Consider the following 21,015-nt stretch of genomic DNA (forward strand, 5'->3'; position numbering starts at 1 on the left):
TACGTTTCATTAGTCTACAAAAATCTGATATTTTCTGTCAGCAGCACCAGTGATAACTCGATAAAGCCGATACGAAAGCGTTCGCGTCGAAAAGAGCGCCCAATAAATTCCGCTAACGGATAATGTATCATGAATGCCGCGGAGTCACGACGGTATAATATGTAGATGTAGAAAGAGAGAGGCGAAGTATGTATGTGCGTGTGTGCGCGCCCGCGCGCGCGCGCGCGTGTGTTTCGTTATTACACGCGCGATAGGCGTATTGCAAATAAACGTATCGACACATACGTCGTGCTCCACACTCCGCCGCACAACACGGGTCTACACCTTGTCACCATCGACGCCGCCCTGCGCGTTCGTTACGCGCGTATATTATTCATCCCGCGTGTCGACTACGTTGAGACGATAATGGCCGGTTGTCGCTCGTCTATCTTTACTGACGTCACTGTTAACAGGTTGGGCGAAAATACGTCCCGCCGACTGTCGACAACCTCATCGTCGTCGTCGTCGTCGCGCTCGTTAACTGCTTCTTCTGCGAGAGGATATTTGTGCGAAATGCGAAATAGCCGGAAGCGACCCGCGCGTCGCGTCGTTAATTAGAAATGTTAATAAAATTAATTCCTCTATTATAGCGATATATATATATATTTTTTTTTGTTGCACAAATAATAGAACTGGATATTAATGAGTTTTATGTTTTCTCTGTCTTTCAGGTCAGATAGCGATCGTAAAATGTTGAACCCGGAAACCGGCTGCTACTCCGAATCCGTACGAGCATGGTGAGTACAATTTAATTTTTCTGATCGATCCGACCTCGCGACAGCGAGATTATGTCACCTTTTAATATGTATTTTTATCTATTTTACCGCGTATATCTATTTTTGATCGCGAGGTTAACAAAAATACACACCGGGTTTTTTGCCGAAAACGAAGTTAACCGTTGCACGTTGACGCGCGGGCGATCTCCCCGCGGAGATTTTTAACTGTTTTAACCGGTGCGGCGTTAAACAGCGGGCACATTTCCGAAACAATGGGCATGAATTTTTGTATAATTCGCCACCATTCACACTCAATTTTGCCGAAAAATCTATCACCGCGAGGTTTTCCTCGCGCGCGTGCATTTTTTTCTTCTCTCCCCTCATTCTTTTTCTCTCTTTCTCTCCCTTTCCTCCTCCCTCCGTCCCCGCTGCACTCGTAAAAGGTAATTTGCCGCGACCGCTGATGTATTTATAACAAAACGAATTAAACTCGGCGCGCGCTGCGCGAGCAGGTAACAAAACGCGGCCGGCCGACAAAACCCCGGGAATAAAATACGCAAATATTTGCGTGTTTAATTTGAATCTCGCTTTGGGGGTCGAGCACACGGCGCGGCGGTGGCGCAACGGGAGGGTTAATAATGAAATGTCGCATTGTCGTCAGAGGGGGTTGAACTTCCTCCCTCTCTGGCTCTCTTTCCTTCTCTCTCGTTCCCTGGGATGATTTTGTTGCGCGCAGCATATTGTCGTCACGTGTTGTCGCCGTAGTACCTGGCGTAGGACCGCGAAGGGCCGCCGCTCTCTCTTTCTACCGTCTTCCTTTTTTTCCCCCCATCTCACCCACCCGTAACGCCATTCTCTCGCCTTTGCGTTAATTTATGACGGGCTCTACAAACTCACCACCGGATCGCGCGCGGGTAATCCGGCGGTGCCACGACCTGCACATCGTACGCGAGACACTGCGAAAAGTGCCGCGTGCTTAACCCTTCTCTGCGAGCTGAATTCATTCTTTCTGAGGGGCACAAGTGTGTTTAAGTCGTCGAGAATGCCGCCACCCTCGAGAACGACGCGTGACGAATGCTTTTTGTGTGTGCGTGGGGGATGAGGCATAGCTTACCGCTCTCTCGAAATGAAACGAGGTGGCTCAATTTTCGGGTGATATTCGATGGCGCACTTGACTTTCCCTTTGCAACATCATTGTCGACACACGATTCTGATTTAAGACATGCTTTTCGCGAATTCAATTTAATTGAAGCGGTAATTATCATCAACCTTCTCGCGCATAAAACAGAGGCTGTCAACGCGGAGAGAGATATTGATATCCCGTCCCCTTCCGTGTACTTGGTACTTTCGGTCAGGAGCGATTTATCTGCAATTGTAGTGGTTTTTCTCAGGACATTAGGGACGCGATCACGGACTGGCGGAGGATTGTATACGGGGGAGGGACCCTGGACGGTACCTTAATGCGATTAAGGTCGTTATCAGATGTCGCTTCCACTTCTTGCGCGATGACGTCGACGGTGCTCGTTTGTCATCGCACCGACGTCGTCACGGGGGTTGCATGATTTACTTCCGCCTTTCCCCTTTTCGCGCCCTCCCGTTTCCCGCCGTCGATTTCTTCGTCACGATTCGAGCGTGCGACGTGCGTCCGCGTGAAGATGAATGTATTTCCGTGACACAGACACACGGACGCACATATAGACGCGCGCGAGACAATCTCCGGCAATTAATTCAAGCGTCGCGCATCTTGTCAGCCATCATTGATTCGCATGATAAATCATTCAAGTTGTTTATACCGTAATTAACGACAAAATTGTTTACACATAATTTGAATGAAAAAGTAATTTATACTTTGTTCGCTCTAACTTTACTTTGGTAACCATGTGTAATTTATAATGCGTCTGAACTGGACCGTCTGCAAAGAACGGCGGGTTTTAAAATCAATTGCTTGAAGAATAATGTGCCTCCCATTTGAGGCTTGCTCAACTCGCGTGTCCGTTCGTCGTCGAGAACGTTCCGTGAGCGAGCGGGTTAAATGTACTTCGAATTAGTTTACGACTGACACCAGCGGATTCGTGAAGCAAAACGGGAAATAATGACAGCGCCTAGAGAATAAATTCTCAAATCGTAGTGCACGCCGGAGAGCTCGCGTGTCGCACGCAGGTCTCAGCCGTATACGCGTCAGGGAGAACATCCGAAGATTCGTTAAAGCCAGCCGTTAACGCCTTTCGCCACGACCCGGGATGGCCTAAGGCCGATTTAGTGTCGTATTAGCGGCGAAAGCGAGGAAAAATGGTCGGTCAGAACGACGAGGAAACGCAGCCTGTCGTATTGAAAAAAAAAAGGAAAAGAAAAAATATGGCGAAGAGTTGGAGGGAACTTCGTCGAACACAGGAAGGGAAAAAAGTAAGAATACTCCTCGCGGAAAAGATAGACTCCGTGGTCATTGAAGGCGAGGGTGTGGCCAGGAGATAGGGATGATTAGAAGCTACACCCTTCCCTCCCGTGAAGAGGGCACGAGCAGCTCCGGGGGCGCAGCCGGAAAATTCATGGAGTTACTTAGCAGTCTTCGTGCAGTCGCCCATTTATTTTAGGGGCGAAGGCACGAAGGAAGTCGTTACGTCGTCGTCGAGAGGTCGCCCCCGGGGTGGAGACGGTAATCCTAATTAATAATTAATTACGCCGGGAGAGACCGTCTCTCTCTCTCTCGCCCTACTCGACCGAAGAGTAATGCTCGATCGGATTCTTCCTGTCGGCAGCGCGATTTGGCGATACGGTTCACCGGCTATTTCCGTAGATTTATGGCCATCGGGCTGCGCCGTAAATCTGATTAACGTCTTACATTAGCCGCATTTTCCCTTTGTTAGGGAAAGCATCAGAGCGTTAAAGTCCGCTAATTAATACAATATTATTCTCCCATCGCGCGCTTAATGATCGCGATATGTATCTCGTATGATTTTCAACGTGCACTTGCGATAGAACCGTTAATTATCCATTTGTTGTTGTGCGATTTATTTTCCTCGCGATACATACCTACATGCCCCCTTTCCTTTTAACACGATATTTATTTCCTTAATATGGAAATGATACTTATTACATCATGAGTTATATCGTACGTACGAATCTACACTCATATCTACGATGTTCAGCATAGAATTGAAACGAAACGTCTCGATATATATACTCGTTTGTCAAATTCTCAAGAACGCATTTTTTTGCTTTATCGCGCGCTAATATTTGGAATGTGAGTTGTCCCTCGCAAGAACGTCACGTATGTATCTCTCGCTATGCGGAAGCGATCATCGGCAGTAAATTCTCCCGTGAATGGGACGCCACATAACATTGGACGTTCGGTGGCGACCGAAATAAATAACCATCCGGAGCTTCCTGCAGTCCAGAAGTACGGTGCTTTTCCCCGTCGTCCACGAAAAAGTCAATGCCGGACTGTCGGAAAAGTCGAACCAAGTTTTACGAGGGCCGGTCGAAGAAAGAGGGAGGGATATATATGCGTGAGAGAGAACGAGGAGAGAAAAATCGAAGAAAAAAGAGTCCGGGACTCGTTTCGGCCGGACGCTAGAAAGAGAGATCTCCCGTATATACACGCCTAAAAGTTGTCTATATGTGTTACATACTCGTGTCTGGAGATCCCAGAAACACCCTCAGTTTGTCAAAAGGCGACCCTTCGGTGCCACTTACAAGCAGCAAATTTGTCTCAGATAAGCAAAACAAACATAGCGGTTGACCGCGTCGCCATTACTATCGCCATTGCCTTCGTCTTTCTTCGTACATCTTGTTTTACATCTTCTTTTTCCCTTGATCGAAAGAAACTATAGGTTTTCTTTTATTGGACATTAATTTGCGAAACATGCAAATTTAACTATATAGAGTATAAATTGTGGTTCATCGGAACGTTACTATAGTTTGGAGAAATCAAAAGTTTAATATACTTATCTTTTAGTATTCTGTGTAATTAATATGATTATTTATATTCTTTTCGAGGAAAGTCACGAAATATCAAGAGGAATCAATTAAATTGAAATTAAAAAGAAGATATATGATAAATAAATCGTGTTCTTTAAGAAAAGTGAGCTTCAAATTCTGGAACGCATCCTCGTTATTGCTGATCATAATTTCTCGGACACCCTGTATAAAGGGCCGCAGCTATTAATGGTGCATCCTGTCCATGGTCACCGAGTTATGAATCGATTCCGCGAATGCCGTGTTTCGGCTACTTTCTCGCATTTCGACCGCACTAGGGATTTGCATATATTAGAGTTTATCCTTCTGAGAACGTTCGTCTTTTCGGGATGCACGCGCATTTACGAATGCTCGCTCTGAATTTTGAACAGAATTTTCGTGGCAACCTCATTATGGTTATTTGTGCTCGTTTAAACACTGCCCGCGGCATGCCGAATTGTTGCAAAAAATTCACCTTTTTTCTCCTGCGCTGACACACATTGTAACAGAGTGCTGACCAATTTTAACGGACGTTACCTGAAAACTACACTAAATAGGAATTAAACCGGGAAACGAGGCCTCGCAAAAAATCCAGCTCTCGGCTTGGTTAAGGGTTCGCTTTCTTTATCTAGCTTGACACGCGATGATAGTTTTCCTGATCGTCCGAAATAATACGTGAATGCTAGGAAGAAGAAAACTTATAATGCAAAATCATTGGATCTCATTATAAAGATGAGTTTGATGCGCGATAGATATCTTTGTCGGGAAGCGACAGGTTAAATCCAGATGTCACATCGAAGACTCTCTTTTAACACTTTAATAGACGCGTTAACTCTCTAATGGATACCTGTGGACATCGCCTCGTCTTCTTATCGATCCCTTCATCAGCGGTGCCCACATCGTTCGCGCGGACCCTACTTTTCTTTAGTGCCGCGCCGTCACGCGAAAGAAAAGAGGATACAAATAACTGAAATCCGCCGTTAGCTAATTAAACCGTCATACCGAGCTTACAGGATGATATTTCGATTTTTATTAGTATCATCGCCGTGCGACATTTACGTCGCGAAAGGGTGCAGTTCTGTGAGAGATCCCCCTTGTACTCGACACCCAATGAGATTTTAATGCGCTTCCCGAAGAGGTGCATGTTAGACCGATGATGGACGCGAGCGCGTGATCGAGAAAGGATTACGACGTTCAGCATGACTATGTTGAGAGAAAGAAGAGCGGGAGAGAGACGGAGAAAGAGAGAGAGGGCTAACTGCGTATCCGCATTCGTCTCGGTGGGGTGCTTCGTCGGGGCTTTTGCGTTCCTGCGCAGGCATCCTTAGGGCAGCTGTGCAAAAAAGAGGGATTTCGGGCTCCAGCTGCGTTGCTCTATGAGGGTTACTTGTCGTCGATGGCACCGAAAGGATCCAGGGATCGTATACTTTCGTGTGGAATGTTCGTTGATCGAAACTACCGTTCGATTCTTTCTTCAACATGCGCTCTGGCTTTGCGAGTGGATCGCGCAAATGAAAAGGGTCCAACACCTCCGATGTGTCGATCAACTTTTTTCACAGAAGTATTTAATCCGCCAATGTTTATGTTCGCGCTAGTGCACAGAATACATCGGTTGACATCTCTCGCTGCAATAACTATAATAAAAATATACAAATGTTTTCAAATAAAACATTTATTTATTTATATATTAGTTATAGAAGCCGCAGGCATTTTGCGTTTAGAATATGAAGTTGAGTCATTAAAGATAGATCGCGAATTATATAAATTGTGTAAATTGATTTGCCTGCGCCCCCAGCGAAGGGTATTTTTGGGTCACGATTCTCCCGGTCCCATGGGCCTCGTTGTACCAGACAACGCGCAAAAAATGATCCGGAATGATCTCGATCGAGAGACGATGTTCGGCGACGGGGCGGATGGCGTTGGGGGATTTCGGCGAGAGAGTCTCCTCCTCGCGCGCCTACTCGCTACGGCACAATACGTATATTTGCGAGAACGGTCCTCGGGGGAGGGGCGGAGGGGATTGTCGTGGGGTAAACATCGTGTAACCACCGGGGGGAAACACAGGGGTGAGCGCACGTTCCCGTGCTTGCATACGATTCCATAAATATTTTATTGGCTCGTCATTCGACTTTATTGCGCCGCACGATCGAATGACACGCCGGATTAGGCGGCAGTTATTCTCTCGGTGCACGCGAGAAGCGCGAATCATACTGATTTATCGCTTTCGACTTCTGGCCGGCGCTGATGAGTAGGTGTAAATGTATTTTTTAAATGTTATAATCAATATTTTTTGTGTGTTCCTATATTTGTTAGAAATTGTAGTATAACTGTTCCGTGTATTTAACTACAATTCAATCTAATTGAAGTAAAATTATTTCTTTGAATATTTCGTGCTTGCACATGACAGGTATATAATAAATTGTAAGTACTATATGGTAGACATTAACTGAAGAAAAATCTCGCGTAACTAATTTCCCAAGATTTTGCCGAAAACTCTTAGCACGAAGGTAAAAAAAGCGGCCCTTTGACATCTCCGTAGTTTGTCACTTTAAACGTGCTCAAGGTTTCAGCAAATTTTTCTAAAAACACGCACTGTCGGAAATATCAAAGTGATTCCAAAGTGAACCGTATCGTCCTAATTTTCCGAGACGTTGCTCGCCCTACGCGGCAATCGCGTTCCCGCAAGGGAATATATTTTTCACGACGCAACGACCCGTGGAAAAGAAGCGAACGGCCCGGCCGCGCGGGCTCGTCTCGCTCGCACGTATACCAGCGTTACGATGTCTCGTTCCCGCGCTTAATTAAGCCGAGCCACTTAGTACCGGTGAATGCTCTTTGATTGGCAGACGAGGTGCCTGACGATAACCGAAGCTGACAGGCCAGGTACGTTGCGCCTATCCGCGCCTATGGCCTCGCGCGAGCGAGTCGGCCACTCAGTCAACATCAGGCGAATGCTGAGTTATGTCGAGGGTCCGAGTTCTTTTAAACTCGCCAATAAATCGGGCCCCAGTCTCCGCATCGCCACGACCGACGTGGCTCCTTCGTCTCCTCGTTCTCGCTATCCTTCCTTCGTTCGCATCCCCGTCGTACTTCTCCCTCTTCCTTCACCTTCGCCGCGGACGCGAACAGCTCCCTCCCGGTAGTCGTCGTAGTCCTTTTATTTTTTACCACCGCGCGTCATCTCCTCTCGCGCGCCTCCGCGCTTCCTCCTTCGCCTCGTCTTCAGGTAGCGCGAAATTCATTGCAGCCTCCTCCTCGGCCTCTCGCGTCTCCTCCTCCTCCTTCTCTTCTTACCTGAGCCTGAGCGTCCGTCCATCCGTCCGGTCGAGCGAGGTGCGAAAATATCGGCTCGTTTGCCCGATGACTCGACGGCTTCTTCTCCGCTCGTTTCTTCCATCTTTTTTCCCCTCTCGAGAGAATTTTTTCTCGCTGCCGCGTCTCCTTTCTTTCTTCGCCGCGCGTGCATCATTCTGCGTCTCTCTCTCTGATTCTGATTCTCTCTCTCTCTCTCTCTCTCTCTCTCTCTCTCTCTCTCTCTCTCTCTCTCTCTCTCTCTCTCTCTCTCTCTCTCTCTCTCTCTCTCTCTCTTTTTCTCTCTCTCTTTCTCTCTCTCTTTCTCTTTCTTCCCTTTTTCCTTTTAGTCGGTCGGATGGTCGATATTATTTCTGCAGCGGCATTCCATCGGATCGATCCTTCGCGTATCATCGGTGCCATGCCGGACAACAGGAAGAAACTTACACGACAACGGATAGCGACGATGAGAGTCGAGATACGACTCGATCGCGATTATGTTGTTAGCCTCACGAATTTTAGGCAGGATGGATCGACGTGTTAAAACATACGTAATACTATTAGGATGCCTTCAATGATTTAATCGTTTGAAAGATATTCGCCAAAGCGACACTAATACTGCGTCGCGTGTATGAGATAACATGCATCGCCGTAATGTGTCGTAATATGACGATGCAGGAAAATTATATGTTACTGATATGCAACATACTATGTTGCAACATATGCAACATAGTATATTAACAATGACCATTGGTAATATACTAATTTGAAAAGATGCTGTTACTTTTATGCACGAAGATGCGGTGAGCTTCAATCGCCAATGCAAAAGTTACTATAAGTAAACGCTGTCAATCGCATTCTGCACATTTACATACGTTTTACACGCGTTCATTAAACGAATCAGATTCTTCACGTCAGTCATTTGTTAGACTCCAATTTCCTAAGCAAGCGTATTTCAACGTCATCTATCGCGATCGGGAATCTCGGTGTGGCGTCGTCACCAATTAATAATTACGACATTGTCGCCTCTCGCTAAACGCTTTAATCAATGTCATCGGGCCAATTTCCGATCGCCGTTGGTTCCCGTCCCATCCCCGTTTTCGTCCTCCGCCGCCTCTCCCCCTTCTCACCACCACCATTACCGCCACCACCTCCTCCTCGTCCTCCTCCTCTCGCGCGCGCCTATCAGGGCGGCTCCTCTGCAGGAAATTACGTGGTACACGATCGAAACGCAAGCGGAAGTCGCAATTTATCAGTTTCCAGGCTGGACGCGCCGCCGGAGATCGCGATTCCGATTTTCCTCCCCGCTCGCGCCTTTCTCGTCATTCACAGCGTGGACCGGCCTTAATGACGTTTGAAAATCGATCGCTTCGATCTCTCGCACACTGTCACTCGTCACTCAGTCACGCTTCGCTAATTGCGAGATATTTATCTCTCAACGTGCCTCTTTTTTTTTTTTATTCTCCAACCCGGCGTCTTCGACAGCCTCTACGCGCGAGGTGTCTGGCCGATTTTATTTGTTGTCGTAATCGTAATCTCCTCGTATCGAGTGATTAAATACGTCGCACGTCGGCCGTGGCTGGAATAAGTCGATCGGCTCGCCGCAGCGTTAATAACGACAACTCGTAACTCGACCGTGACTCATTCGTATCTCGTTGCGCGAGTCGCGATTAAAACAATCGACGTCACGACACTCTAGGAACAATACGATGATTGATCGTTGAGCGAATTAAAATGCTGCACCTAGTAATAAATAATACCGATGAATTGTACGCGAATAGTATTTTCCGCCGACTTTTTCGCACGATCGTCGAATCGTGTGTTCAATCGTCCCGATGTTATATTCGTCCCCGGAGAAGCGATCGGCCGACCGATATCTTTGCACGGTCGCGGAAGATAAAAAAAATATTCTGTGCGCTCCATGCACGCGCATGCATCGAAATATCGCTGGTTCCGCTGGTTTCGAGTACCCGGTGGGTGCTTGAGTACCTGCTCGGCCGCGGTTATGAATACGCGGAGGTCTTTTATACGATTCTCACGCGAGCGTCGCGATTCGGTATATGCTCGGCTCAAGATCTACGATGAAGCTGTATACTGGCGTTCTCTCGAATAAAAAAAAGAAAAAGAAAAAGGAGGAGAAGCCTCGTAATAGACGGTTCAAAAGGGCCGCACCGGAAAATCGTCGATGCTCATCCGTGACGTCGAGGATCGATTTCGGATGGATTTCTACGTCGTTGTTTCAACAAGGAGAAAAACCGGCATGGATCTCGCAACGAGTGCCGATCATTTGTCGGCTAAATGAGCCGACGATGATCCGAGAGCGGTCCACTTAAGATCGCAGCGTCATTCCTCGCGAGGTGTAAAGATATTTCACGGAATTGCACGCTGCTTTAAAAATTCGTTACCGTTCTTATGGTTTTCTTAATTTCATGTGGGATGGGCTATAATTTTCTGAACAGTTTCCTGCGTTTTCTCGCGCGTTAGAAACACCCGCCACATTAAACTATATATCTAGTTTTACCGCAATTTTTGCGATATTATTAACCGTAGAAATGAAATCGAATAATTATTTTCTAGATACTCGTGTTAGAAAGAAATGATTATTTTAAATTAAATGTTAATGTTTTGAAGTTAATTTAGCTTTAGTTATCTCTACTTAGCGCCGACCTTTTTCTCAGAAAAAGAGACCTTTGCGATCTTAGTCCGTTATTTGTCCAGACAAAACTCTTGTCACACATCTTCAGCCTCCTACCTTGCGCCTTTCAAGAATAGTTGAAAAACACCTCCCCCGTTGGTTCAAAAAATAGAAGCACCTGTCTAACATTCTATTCAAGTGACCCACCAAGTAGCCTAAGCTGAATAGATATACGATATAGATCATAGAAAATAAAATATTTACAAAACATCTTAATCTTTGTTTTATGGAACTTACATAAATAGCTATTTGTGGTCTCTTTATAAAAAGTGTTTTTACATGTTGTTTGCTGATAAAATACATATCAGCAAACATGGCTAAAAACGAACACTCTGTAATGAATAGTCATAAAAGTAGATGCACAATTTCGTGCATTTGTATACATAGGTATTTGAGCTCTTATGAGCTCTTGTGTAATTCCGTAATTATTTGCACAATGCTCACCATGTCATCGCGAGATGTTTTCTTTTTCTCCTAAAATATTACGTTATACTTTTTGGAATGAATCATCTGAACCAGCACACACCTGGCGAGTTTAGTCAGCCATCAATCTTAATCATCCGCAACGCGTTGAGAGAAATATGGCCCTCCCAATGCGAGAGACTCTTATATAAGAAGAATAATAATGAGAGGGTCGTATTAATATCTATCCGAGGATAATTACGGACGCGTAGGCATCATCAGCCATATCGTAATTATGATATCAGTATTACAAATAGCGCATGCTCAAAAAAACGGACCCCGATTAAATTTAAAGACTAAGAATCTAGAATACTTTGTACAATTAGAGGTCTGGCAGGGAATTTCACGCGTTTCCCGAAAATCGCTCGGATAAATTCGCGATAACCGACGTATTCTCGGCAATCGCGTCAGGTCAACAGGTTGTTCTTCAGCTGGCCGACTTCCGGCGACTCCTCGCGAAGAGAGGGAAGAACGATTCCGACGCCTCTCAATTGCGAACGATTTAAGACCGCCATTGGCCCCGACCTCAGAGGCAGACCGCAAATGAAAACTTTCTCCATCTTCTTTCGCCAACTTCCGCGAAAGACTTCGCGGTGGAACTGCTTCTTCTTCTTCTTCTTCTTCTTCTCCGCCCTTCGTTTCTGCTCGGTTTCTACTTATTTCCGTATGCGAGTTGTGGTTCGCCGGGCAATCGTGTTTCCCGGAAACCTTCTCTGGCGAAACGTGCCGTGCAATAAATTTTACCGTAGGCTCGCATTTAAGCTGAGCGGGGTCCTGCCTTTTCTGCTACTTAACCGACATCCTATACTATGTACATACGTATATAATGGACGTATACCGGAAGTCAGATTAGAAAGTTGCTGTTGTTACACATTAATAAGAGATTGTGAAAAAGAAGTCGAATAAGATACTATGGATATTAAATTGTTGTGAAAATTCTGTTCTCTTCAGTTAATTTTAAGATTGTATTTTTATCTTAAGTCGTCTTAATTATGCAGCTAGCTATATTTAATTAGATATCTGAATAAGGGAAAATCAAGCTGAACGACAGTCTCATTTTGAGCACATCTTACTAGAGAAATTTGCGAGATTCGAAAAGAATTCTAAAAATGTCGACAACAAGAGGATCGATGGGCCTATATCCTTGCGCGGATGATCGAAAGAAATGAGGTGGAGGAAGAGAAGGAGAAGAAGGGATGGGTGCTCCTCTAATCTGCCGGCAGTGATCAGGACCCGGTATCGATGATGAAGTCTCGAAGCCTTTGAAGTCTGCCGTGCCTCGCGACGGGGGGGATCTCTCGGAGTGCTGATCCTGATCCTCGTGCGGCAGCTCACAGCCATTTTGTCTGTCGGTACCTATCAGTCCCATCTGTCTTAATGCCTGTCAAAATTAAAACTGAGGCTAGAAACATGCCGATGGGAAAATATACTAATGACATGAATTTCGACGTGTCAGCCGTTTATATGCATCTAACTCCTTTCGCAGGTACCTTTTTTCAAGGATTTTTGCACGTTCGGAATCGCAAAGTAACATGAGCATTGCATCCACATAAAAGCTATATATATGATAAAATAAAGGTCTCAATCAATGTCTTTAAGGTTGTATAATGAGATAAATGAGAAGAGGATATTTATCTTAAAGAATTATGTTCGATCAAAAATGTAGTTAGTAAATTTTTGTTATTTAATATGTTGGACGTTTCTGTTCTCGTAATGCCAAAGATAACAAAAATAGGATTTGTTAAAGGAAAAAAACCAATGTGTACAACTTCCTCGAACTGGGAAAAATTATATGTGATTAATTATTTGTGCAACCTGCTGTGTTTTCATATTTTGAGTTATTTTGTGTTAATTGGCAGATTCGGTATCTCACTTCCGGTGTCCTGCGAAGGATTATCCCATTCCTACAAAGAAGCTATGACAGTACATTTTTCGCAAACAAAGCTGCCGACTTGCCAAAGCATTCTCCCCTGATGGTCAATGCCTATTTTATGACTAAGATAGTAAAGTCCAAAAGAAAAAGCAGGTAATGGGATGTCACTCATTTTTCCTTACTAGTTATCCCTTACTCTTTATTTCTCACTTTTCCGCATTTATCTGTTTTACAGATTTTTACAGACTTCCGCCCTTTTCGCAATATATGATAAGCAGAGTAGATTTTTTTAGTCTACAGTGTAGAGACTTTTAGACTATCATTTATCTACTTCTACTCTGTTATCTAAATAATGCACGTGCTTTCTTAGAATCGCCTCATAATTCTTTGCCTTCAACTATTTGAAAGTGCCTGTCACTTTGTGAAATATTTATATCAATAATAAGAAATGTATTAATATATTTTTGAATTAAATAATCTTTTAGGATACAGATAAATTATTTCATTTTACATACAACTTTAAAAACATTATACATAACTGAGACTTTTCTTTTACATAACATCGTCAACGCATATTCATGAAAACAAATATTTCGTTAAAACTTTGTTGAAAATATAGAAAACTAATTTTTTGTTTTCTCATTTCTCTCTCTCTCTCTCTCTCTCTCTCTCTCTCTCTCTCTCTCTCTCTCTCTCTCATAGACTCTTTATTCGAAAATAATTTAGCAAATTTTTAGATCTGTTTGTTTAACGGACTAGAAATCGAAACCTGGTGAGCGTTTTTTTTATTATCTGTGTCTGTTGACTGTTAAAAGTTTGAAAAATGTAGTAGAGTGACAAGAAGTAAAAGCGGTTTAAGTAAGATGATAAATAGATTCTTTTTTTTTTTAATGCTTCCGAAATATCACACAATAGTCACATTTCAGAGCTGTAAAACAATCCTCACACAAAAAAATAATATTGTGTTAATAGCATTAGATCTAATTGGAAATAATCTAACTAATTCAATAATATTAATAAAACAAATACTTATTTTATTAAAACAAGAGCATGATGTACTAAATAAACAAATTTTTTTTTCTAATTAGTCTAATGTTGTTGAACAACATTATTTTTTAAATTTATTTATTTTAAGATTTTCAACAAATTATTTGTAACTAATTTTTCTCCGACGTATAATTATACTTTTATTCTCACTTTTTTTACTACATTCTCATTATTTTATGTTATGCATAAGGTATTTTTTTATATAACGAAAAAATGTTTTTTTTCCCAAGAGGTTCTGCTAATCGATTCCAACATCGAGGCTTTTGTTCGCATTACCCTCGTGCGCAATTTCTGCGAGCGAATTTTTGATCCGGCAACGATCCGGGTATTAGCGCTTTCGTTATCGCGTCGATTTTATTTCAAATACCCGCGTAGAGGTAGGGAAGCGTAGATGCGTTTAGATAAAAATAGCCTCGTAAAAGAGGCCGCTCGACCTGGATCCCGGATGCAGAACAGTTCTCTCGGCGCTTTCTGCGAACCCCAGCAAAGCTGTGCAGCGCATACCCCCGGCCGACAGACACCCGGTGTCGATATCGTATCTGAGCGGAAAACGAAATTTTCGAATGGAAAACGCGAACGGCCGCGATAACGAGTCCGCGTCGAAATTCCGATCGCGTGCGCGTACAATGAGCCAGTAACTCGCTCTCCTATCTCGCTCTTGGTTGAGGGAAACGGGAGGGAGGAAAACGGAGAGAAAGAAAGAGAGAAGGAGAGAGAGAGAGAGGCAGACATAAACTTCTATCCCACCTACACCTCCGCGATCTCTCGTCGCATCCATGCCGACCAATGGCCGAGCACCTGCTTTACGCCGCGCAAGCTTCTCTCCCATGATCCCGCGTTTCCATGGCTCGCCGGGTTTCACCGCGCGAGCAGTTTCGTATCCCTGGAATATGTCGGAATACGTTTTTATTTATTTCCCTTTTTCTTTCGATAGCTCGATTTCATTTCACTCGTGAATCTTCGTTGGAGCACGAAGGCGGGGTTGCACAATCGGGATGAACTAGCTAAACGCAAAATTTAGCGACAAAAGAAAAATTCAATTGGTCTCGGAATTTTGCAGCACAATTTTGTTAAATTCTCTAAAGGTTACTAATAATTCTGCAGACTCCTGACATTATGGGAAATCTAGGAAAAAATATGAACGATGAATGAAAAAATATTTTCTCATAAGTTCGCTGAGACAATTCTAAGCCAACTTTACCAAATATTTTTACGGAGAATTGTCTCTTCAAGATGAGCTCCCAAGATACCAATCTGTGTGATTTCGCGCAGTGTATTATGTGAAACGGACTCGCGGTACGTCAATCGCTGATACGAACCATTCTTGTGTTCGATCGACAAAAAAGCTTGAAAAGCAGATAACACGGTCAACGCTATTAAGATATTAGCAGCGTTAATTTTGCGACAGATAGGTATGTGAGTATTTTTTCGAAGAAACCTAATCTAACGCGAAAGTGAAGAAATCACTTAGGAGAATGTGCAATGTCAAAGCTAGGGGTCTACCACGAAGAAAAAAAAATTACTAAAGTAACAAAAAGCAGATGATTATTCCCACACAAAAAAATGTTGATTTTTGAAGTGACTAAAATAGTGGCCGCCAATAGTTGCGCTGTATGGAGTTGTGTGTCAATTGTATATACGTGTTATCGATTCGAGGAGGTGATATCGCATGAGAATGTGTCCTTTGGTCTTGGATTTTCCCTAAAGCTATTAGCGGCTTAAGTTATTCGACGCTTTTACTATATTACGGGGAGGAATAAGAGGCGGTTTTTTTAGTTTATGTTAGTAATTATACTATTAATCCTACTGTATCTGAGGTACTGATATCCAATCGGCGGTGTTCTTACTGTCGTATTCTAAGAGAAATCAGTCTCTCTTACAATCAGATGTATATAGATACATTATCAGTTCTAAAAGTCACGTTCCTAAAAGCCTGATTATTCGAAAAATTCTTGCAGCATTAATAATAAAGGTTTATTTTTTGCGGAGCAATCTCTTTTCGTTTCTCTTCTTTAAAATATTTATTCTAAATTTGCCGCTTATGTAAAATATTTATTCAAAATTCGTCGTTTACTCGAAAAATGAATATCGTAACGTCAGATACGCGAGAACATTTTTCTCCATAAAATAAAAAAAAGATTAACAAAGGCTGAAGGAGGTAGGGCAACCTCAGCGTGACGGCGTGCGCGTAGCACTTGGGCTCGACGAAGGATCGGCGAAAAATCTCTCGAACGGAAGTTTACGCTGCGGCATATCCGCCGTCGACAATCGACGCGCGATGCAGTTCACGTACGCACTATTTCGCGAATAGCGATACGGGGTACAAGTTACTGGCTACGTTATCGAACCTGCCCTTCCCCTTCGTCCCGTTCGACGTTTTCGATTCTCGCACGGTCGTAACTTCGATAGCGCCATAACAGTGCCGGGGCTGTAAAAATGATATACACGCGCTGTGGGATTCGCCATGGTGATTTCCGCGGTGACACGCTGTGGTTCGGACCGCAGAATTATACGCAGCTCCGAATCTTCGTCGCACGTTGCTTAGAGAGATATCGATTTTGCCCGATAGCGTAATCGAGCACATTTTTTTACACGACAGGTATATTTGTCGCGCGAGGGGATAAAAATATCTGGGGAGGATCATTGGATTAATTGCTCGCTATACGAATAATTCGATTTTGCATTTGATGGTTTGTTAATAGACTAAATTTAGACACTATCATACTGTGTTACCCACGGCCTGCGTTACCCACGAGTCATTGTTGTTTGACAGACAACGCAAAATTCAATTACGCGAGAATATAAACAAGATTGATTTACTAAGATCGGTAAAAAATCGATGAGGCGTTTGCAGAGATAAAGGATTTTTCGAAAGAAATGTTTTCTTTTTAATCACGATCCGCTCCAGTCAAACCTAAATTGCACTGATCGTCGCCTCCCGAGGAATTTCAGCCAAGGCTCCAGACTTGTCACTGATACATTAAATCTCCTTTAAAACAGAGTAAGTTAGTCATTAGTGCTAGACACGTTATCTTAAGCTATCTTAATAGCTTGAACATTAATGACCCAGGTGCTGACGCTCCCATCAGGTGCTCTCAGTCGCCACGCTTAGGACCCGTTGCACCAAAATCGCATAATATTTAACCTCAGCCTAACTCACTCTTCACCTCTTTCTAACTGTCCCCTTAGAAAGAGACGAAGAGTGAGTTAAGCTAATTTTAGTTAAATATTATACGACATTGATGCAACCGGGCCTTAAGTCCCTTGAACAATGCTAGGCAACAGGCAATAGGAACAGGGAATAGAAATCAGAAATCATGTATAAATGTAGAATAAACAGTGACACAGGCAATAGACACAGAGTTTCCGTCACGTTGGAAATTCTGTGCCTATTGCCTGTTGCCAACCAATCATAGTATTTGAATTTTTTAATTGTAATTAACGATTTTTTGGTTATTTCCTGTTCCTATTGCCTGTTGCCTAGCATTGTGCAAGGGGTTTTAGACGCCTTGTTCTCGGTGTTCAGTCGCCACTCGCCAGTCTGCACTATATCAGACGCTCTGCATTAGATGTTTGAACGAGAGAAAAATTTTTTGAATTTGAGCGTCAATTGTCGCCGACGCTCAGCTCCAGAATGTCAACTCTGCCTCATTTATGGCTGATTACCGTCTGTCCTTTGGTCGGATTTCTGATGAGAAAACCTCAACGACACAAACGAGCCCAAGAACAGACAGCGGGAACATTGTCATGTTTCATTGTCACAACATTTTAATGTTTCAAATTAATTAAATAATAAATTATATTTAAAAAATGTTTTAAAAGAATATTAATAAGAGTTGTTACAAAAAGAACATTTCCATAATTTTACCAGAAGCGATTCATAAGATTGGATTATAGAAATTATCTTACCCATCCTATCGCTTCATACTCTCAATTTTATAAATCTTGTTACATAAGTTTTAAATCAAAATCCTGTTAAAGTGAAGCTTTATAGTTTAGAAATCATTGGTTACCTTAACTCTAAATGAATCACATAATATGCTAGCAAAATGTAGTATCTGCGATATATAATTACATATAAGAACATTAAATTATTTTCATTAACTCCATTCAAATTCCGAAGTGGATCGCTTTCGATCGTGTTCCATAAGTGAAGTTCAGTTGACAAACTTTCGTCGTTGTTTTGTATTGCAACCGTGTGTGCTCTAATAGTATCCATCCATAGAAATTCGAGCTGCCTAAAAGCTTGACGGGTTTTTGGAATGCGAGGCAGTGCCAGGGCAACACTTGAAGGGCATATGATATCGTGTCTCAACAATGTGACTTGAGTTTGCCGCGTATCGAAACAACGCAACGTGAGTGCGAGACTCATGACCGTAAACGTGTCCACCAGGTATCACCATACACTATATTGATTTTTTTAATTACAAAAAATTACAGGGTTTAACAGGAAAAAATAGACAATGTAAAATTTTGAGAAAGTGTGTTATTTTTTAGTTGCGCCGTGGAAATTTCCACTGTTTTGACAAAAGTATGTGCGACATGTGCGACAACCCATGTAATTTTTGGGGTACTTTCTCCACGTGTGTCCCCTAGGTATGTCTACGTATGTCTAACAGATGAGCTGAGAACAAAACCTGTTTCTAACAGGTTTGCTTTTAATACATTTACTTTTTCTATTTTGTGTATTTCTATTAACCGTTTGCGGTCGGCTTACTTGACATATTAGGAGAAATATCTAACCCTGTCATAAGTTTTGTTACAAATATATTAAATAAATGTTTCAAAAAAATAGAAAACGTTATCATCTGTAACCAATCAAAGTAACTAATCAAAATTTATTGATATGGGTAGTAATGACAAAAATCCGCTGATTGATAACGTTATTTGGAAGCGTATTAAAGCAAGTGTATTAAAGCAAAAGGTGATCATTTCGAGTAAGACCCCTTTTTTCGTTATTACCTACATAAATAAATTTTGATTAGTTACAGATGATAACGTTTTCTATTTTTTTACATTCACCCAATATATTTGTAACAGAATTTATGATAAAACTAAATATAGGCAACGTTTGACTATAGTTTCCGTTAGTTCTAACAGAGTTAGTTGTAACAGACAAGACTGCATTCACTCAACGTCGAAGCTCAAGTCGAAAACTAATTGCTGATCGTGTCATCAGTTTGCACATCTCACTTAAATCCGTCGAGCCGCCAAGTTTCGAGTTGCGCCACTCGCAAAGTGGACGGCTCGTACGAAACCACCGTCATCGCTAATAACCGCCGTCGCTCGCACACGGCGCGCCGAGCTCCGAGAAATCGTAACTTGGCGTGTTTATCACCGGCGAGCCGTGCGCGACCGGCGGCGTTAGCGCACGAGGAACGACTTCTTGCGTGGGGCGTTAAAATCGTATGGGATTTTTAAACCCCACGGTTCCGCGCGGGGACCACAACAGTGACCCCCTGTCCCGCGGGGGGCGACCGTACCCGCCGTTCCTACGGTCACCTCCACCCACGTCAACGCGCGAACTTCGCAGAAAATGATTCCGTCCGCCGAGCGTGAAACGCTTACATACGCTGCCCGGCTCGTATGGCAACGGTAATTAAAGAACTTACGCGGAACAATCCTTTCTGCATTTTTTCTCCCGCGTCTTTTCCGTCCGCTCTTGGAAGACGTACTGCGTTTCCGGAAATGGTGACCGATTCCATCAACCTTTCTCAACGTAACGCCTGTAAGAAAAAGAAAAAATGTTAGATAAAATAAAAATTCGTTATAATCACGAAATATTTTTGGAGTAATTAAAGTATTCGATATACATATATATAGTAGTCTATATAATCTGAAAATAAATTATTAAAATTTAAAATATTAACGTTATAGATGTAATATACGTACGTAATAAGAGATTTCACGTTTATTGCAGACATAAAACCAGTGTCTTTTTTTTAGGAGGGAAACTCCTTAAAGCACAGTTACGTTTGAAGAAGTTCGCCAAATTGCACAATTATACGGAGGGATCGTCCCTTACCTGCGGTATCTTCAATTTGAATTCGCGGGATACTGTAAATTGTAAGGGCAAAGGGTGGCGATAAAAATCGCAGGAAGAATTCGATGAGATTTGGAGAAAGGGCCAGGGATGGGCGCAAGCGTGCTAAGGCTCTCGCTCTCTCTCTCTCTCTCTTTCTCTCTCTCTCTCTCTCTCTTTTTCCGGCCCCTTCCTTCTGCTTCCTATACCTTCTCCTTATCCTCGTTGTGGAGGGCCAAGAGTTCGCGGTGGGGCCGTTCATCAGAGGCAACTTGTCACGCCGCTGGGCATCGGGCATAAATTCCACTCCGTAATGTGACAGGTCCTCGCTCCTACCCCCGAGAAAACCATCCTATGGCCTTGCGCTACCATCTAACGGGTGTTCGGAAACTTTTCTCACTTATTTCAACCTTGTCTAATTGCTTCGGGGGCAAAAGTATCTCGGTAACGCCAATAAGTATTGCGTTCGAGGTTAGTAATGAAGGAAAACGAAGAGAAAAGCACTGTTTAAGTCCTTCTTATTTTTTTACTCTCTTCTAACGCACAAGAATTCCGCGATCAATTCTGAAAATAAATTATTGTAGATTTGTACTTCTTATTATTGCTCATTTGCTTATTTATTATTAGATTTATCAGCGCTTATTATCACTATTAATTAGATTTACGCTTAAGAATGTAATAACAGTGCAGAAAGATTGTAACAACGAAAATTTTTTTAATTAGTCATTATGTAATTAACGAGATTGCAAAACAAGGTATGAGGATATTGTTATGAAACTGCGAGACAATTACCATAAGCACAGATGTGTTATTAATATACTTATTAATTCGTTATATTATATATATATATAAATATGCATAGCCGTAATGTGGAAAGCTATCGACCTTCAGGAAAGATAAATCGATGAGATCGGTC

At 42.9% G+C, this 21,015-nt stretch overlaps 1 protein-coding gene across 16 annotated transcripts in view; it reads left to right on the forward strand.

The window, feature by feature from the left end:
* The window catches only part of Soxn (SRY-box transcription factor soxNeuro), a 280,350-nt gene that overhangs the window by 233,675 nt on the left and 25,660 nt on the right, over nucleotides 1–21,015 (forward strand). For all 16 annotated transcript variants that reach the window (XR_013256103.1, XR_013256102.1, XR_013256108.1 and 13 more), the window contains one exon: nucleotides 711–776. Coding sequence is in view for 3 of the 16 variants with exons in the window: in XM_077400779.1 (XP_077256905.1) it covers nucleotides 711–776 (66 nt within the window). In the remaining 13 variants the exon portion in view is untranslated. The remainder of the gene's footprint in view (nucleotides 1–710; nucleotides 777–21,015) is intronic.

This window comes from Temnothorax americanus, unplaced genomic scaffold, assembly GCF_048541705.1.
Source record: "Temnothorax americanus isolate GAGA-0224 unplaced genomic scaffold, ASM4854170v1 Scaffold14, whole genome shotgun sequence".
Classification (NCBI taxonomy): Eukaryota; Metazoa; Arthropoda; class Insecta; order Hymenoptera; family Formicidae; genus Temnothorax; species Temnothorax americanus.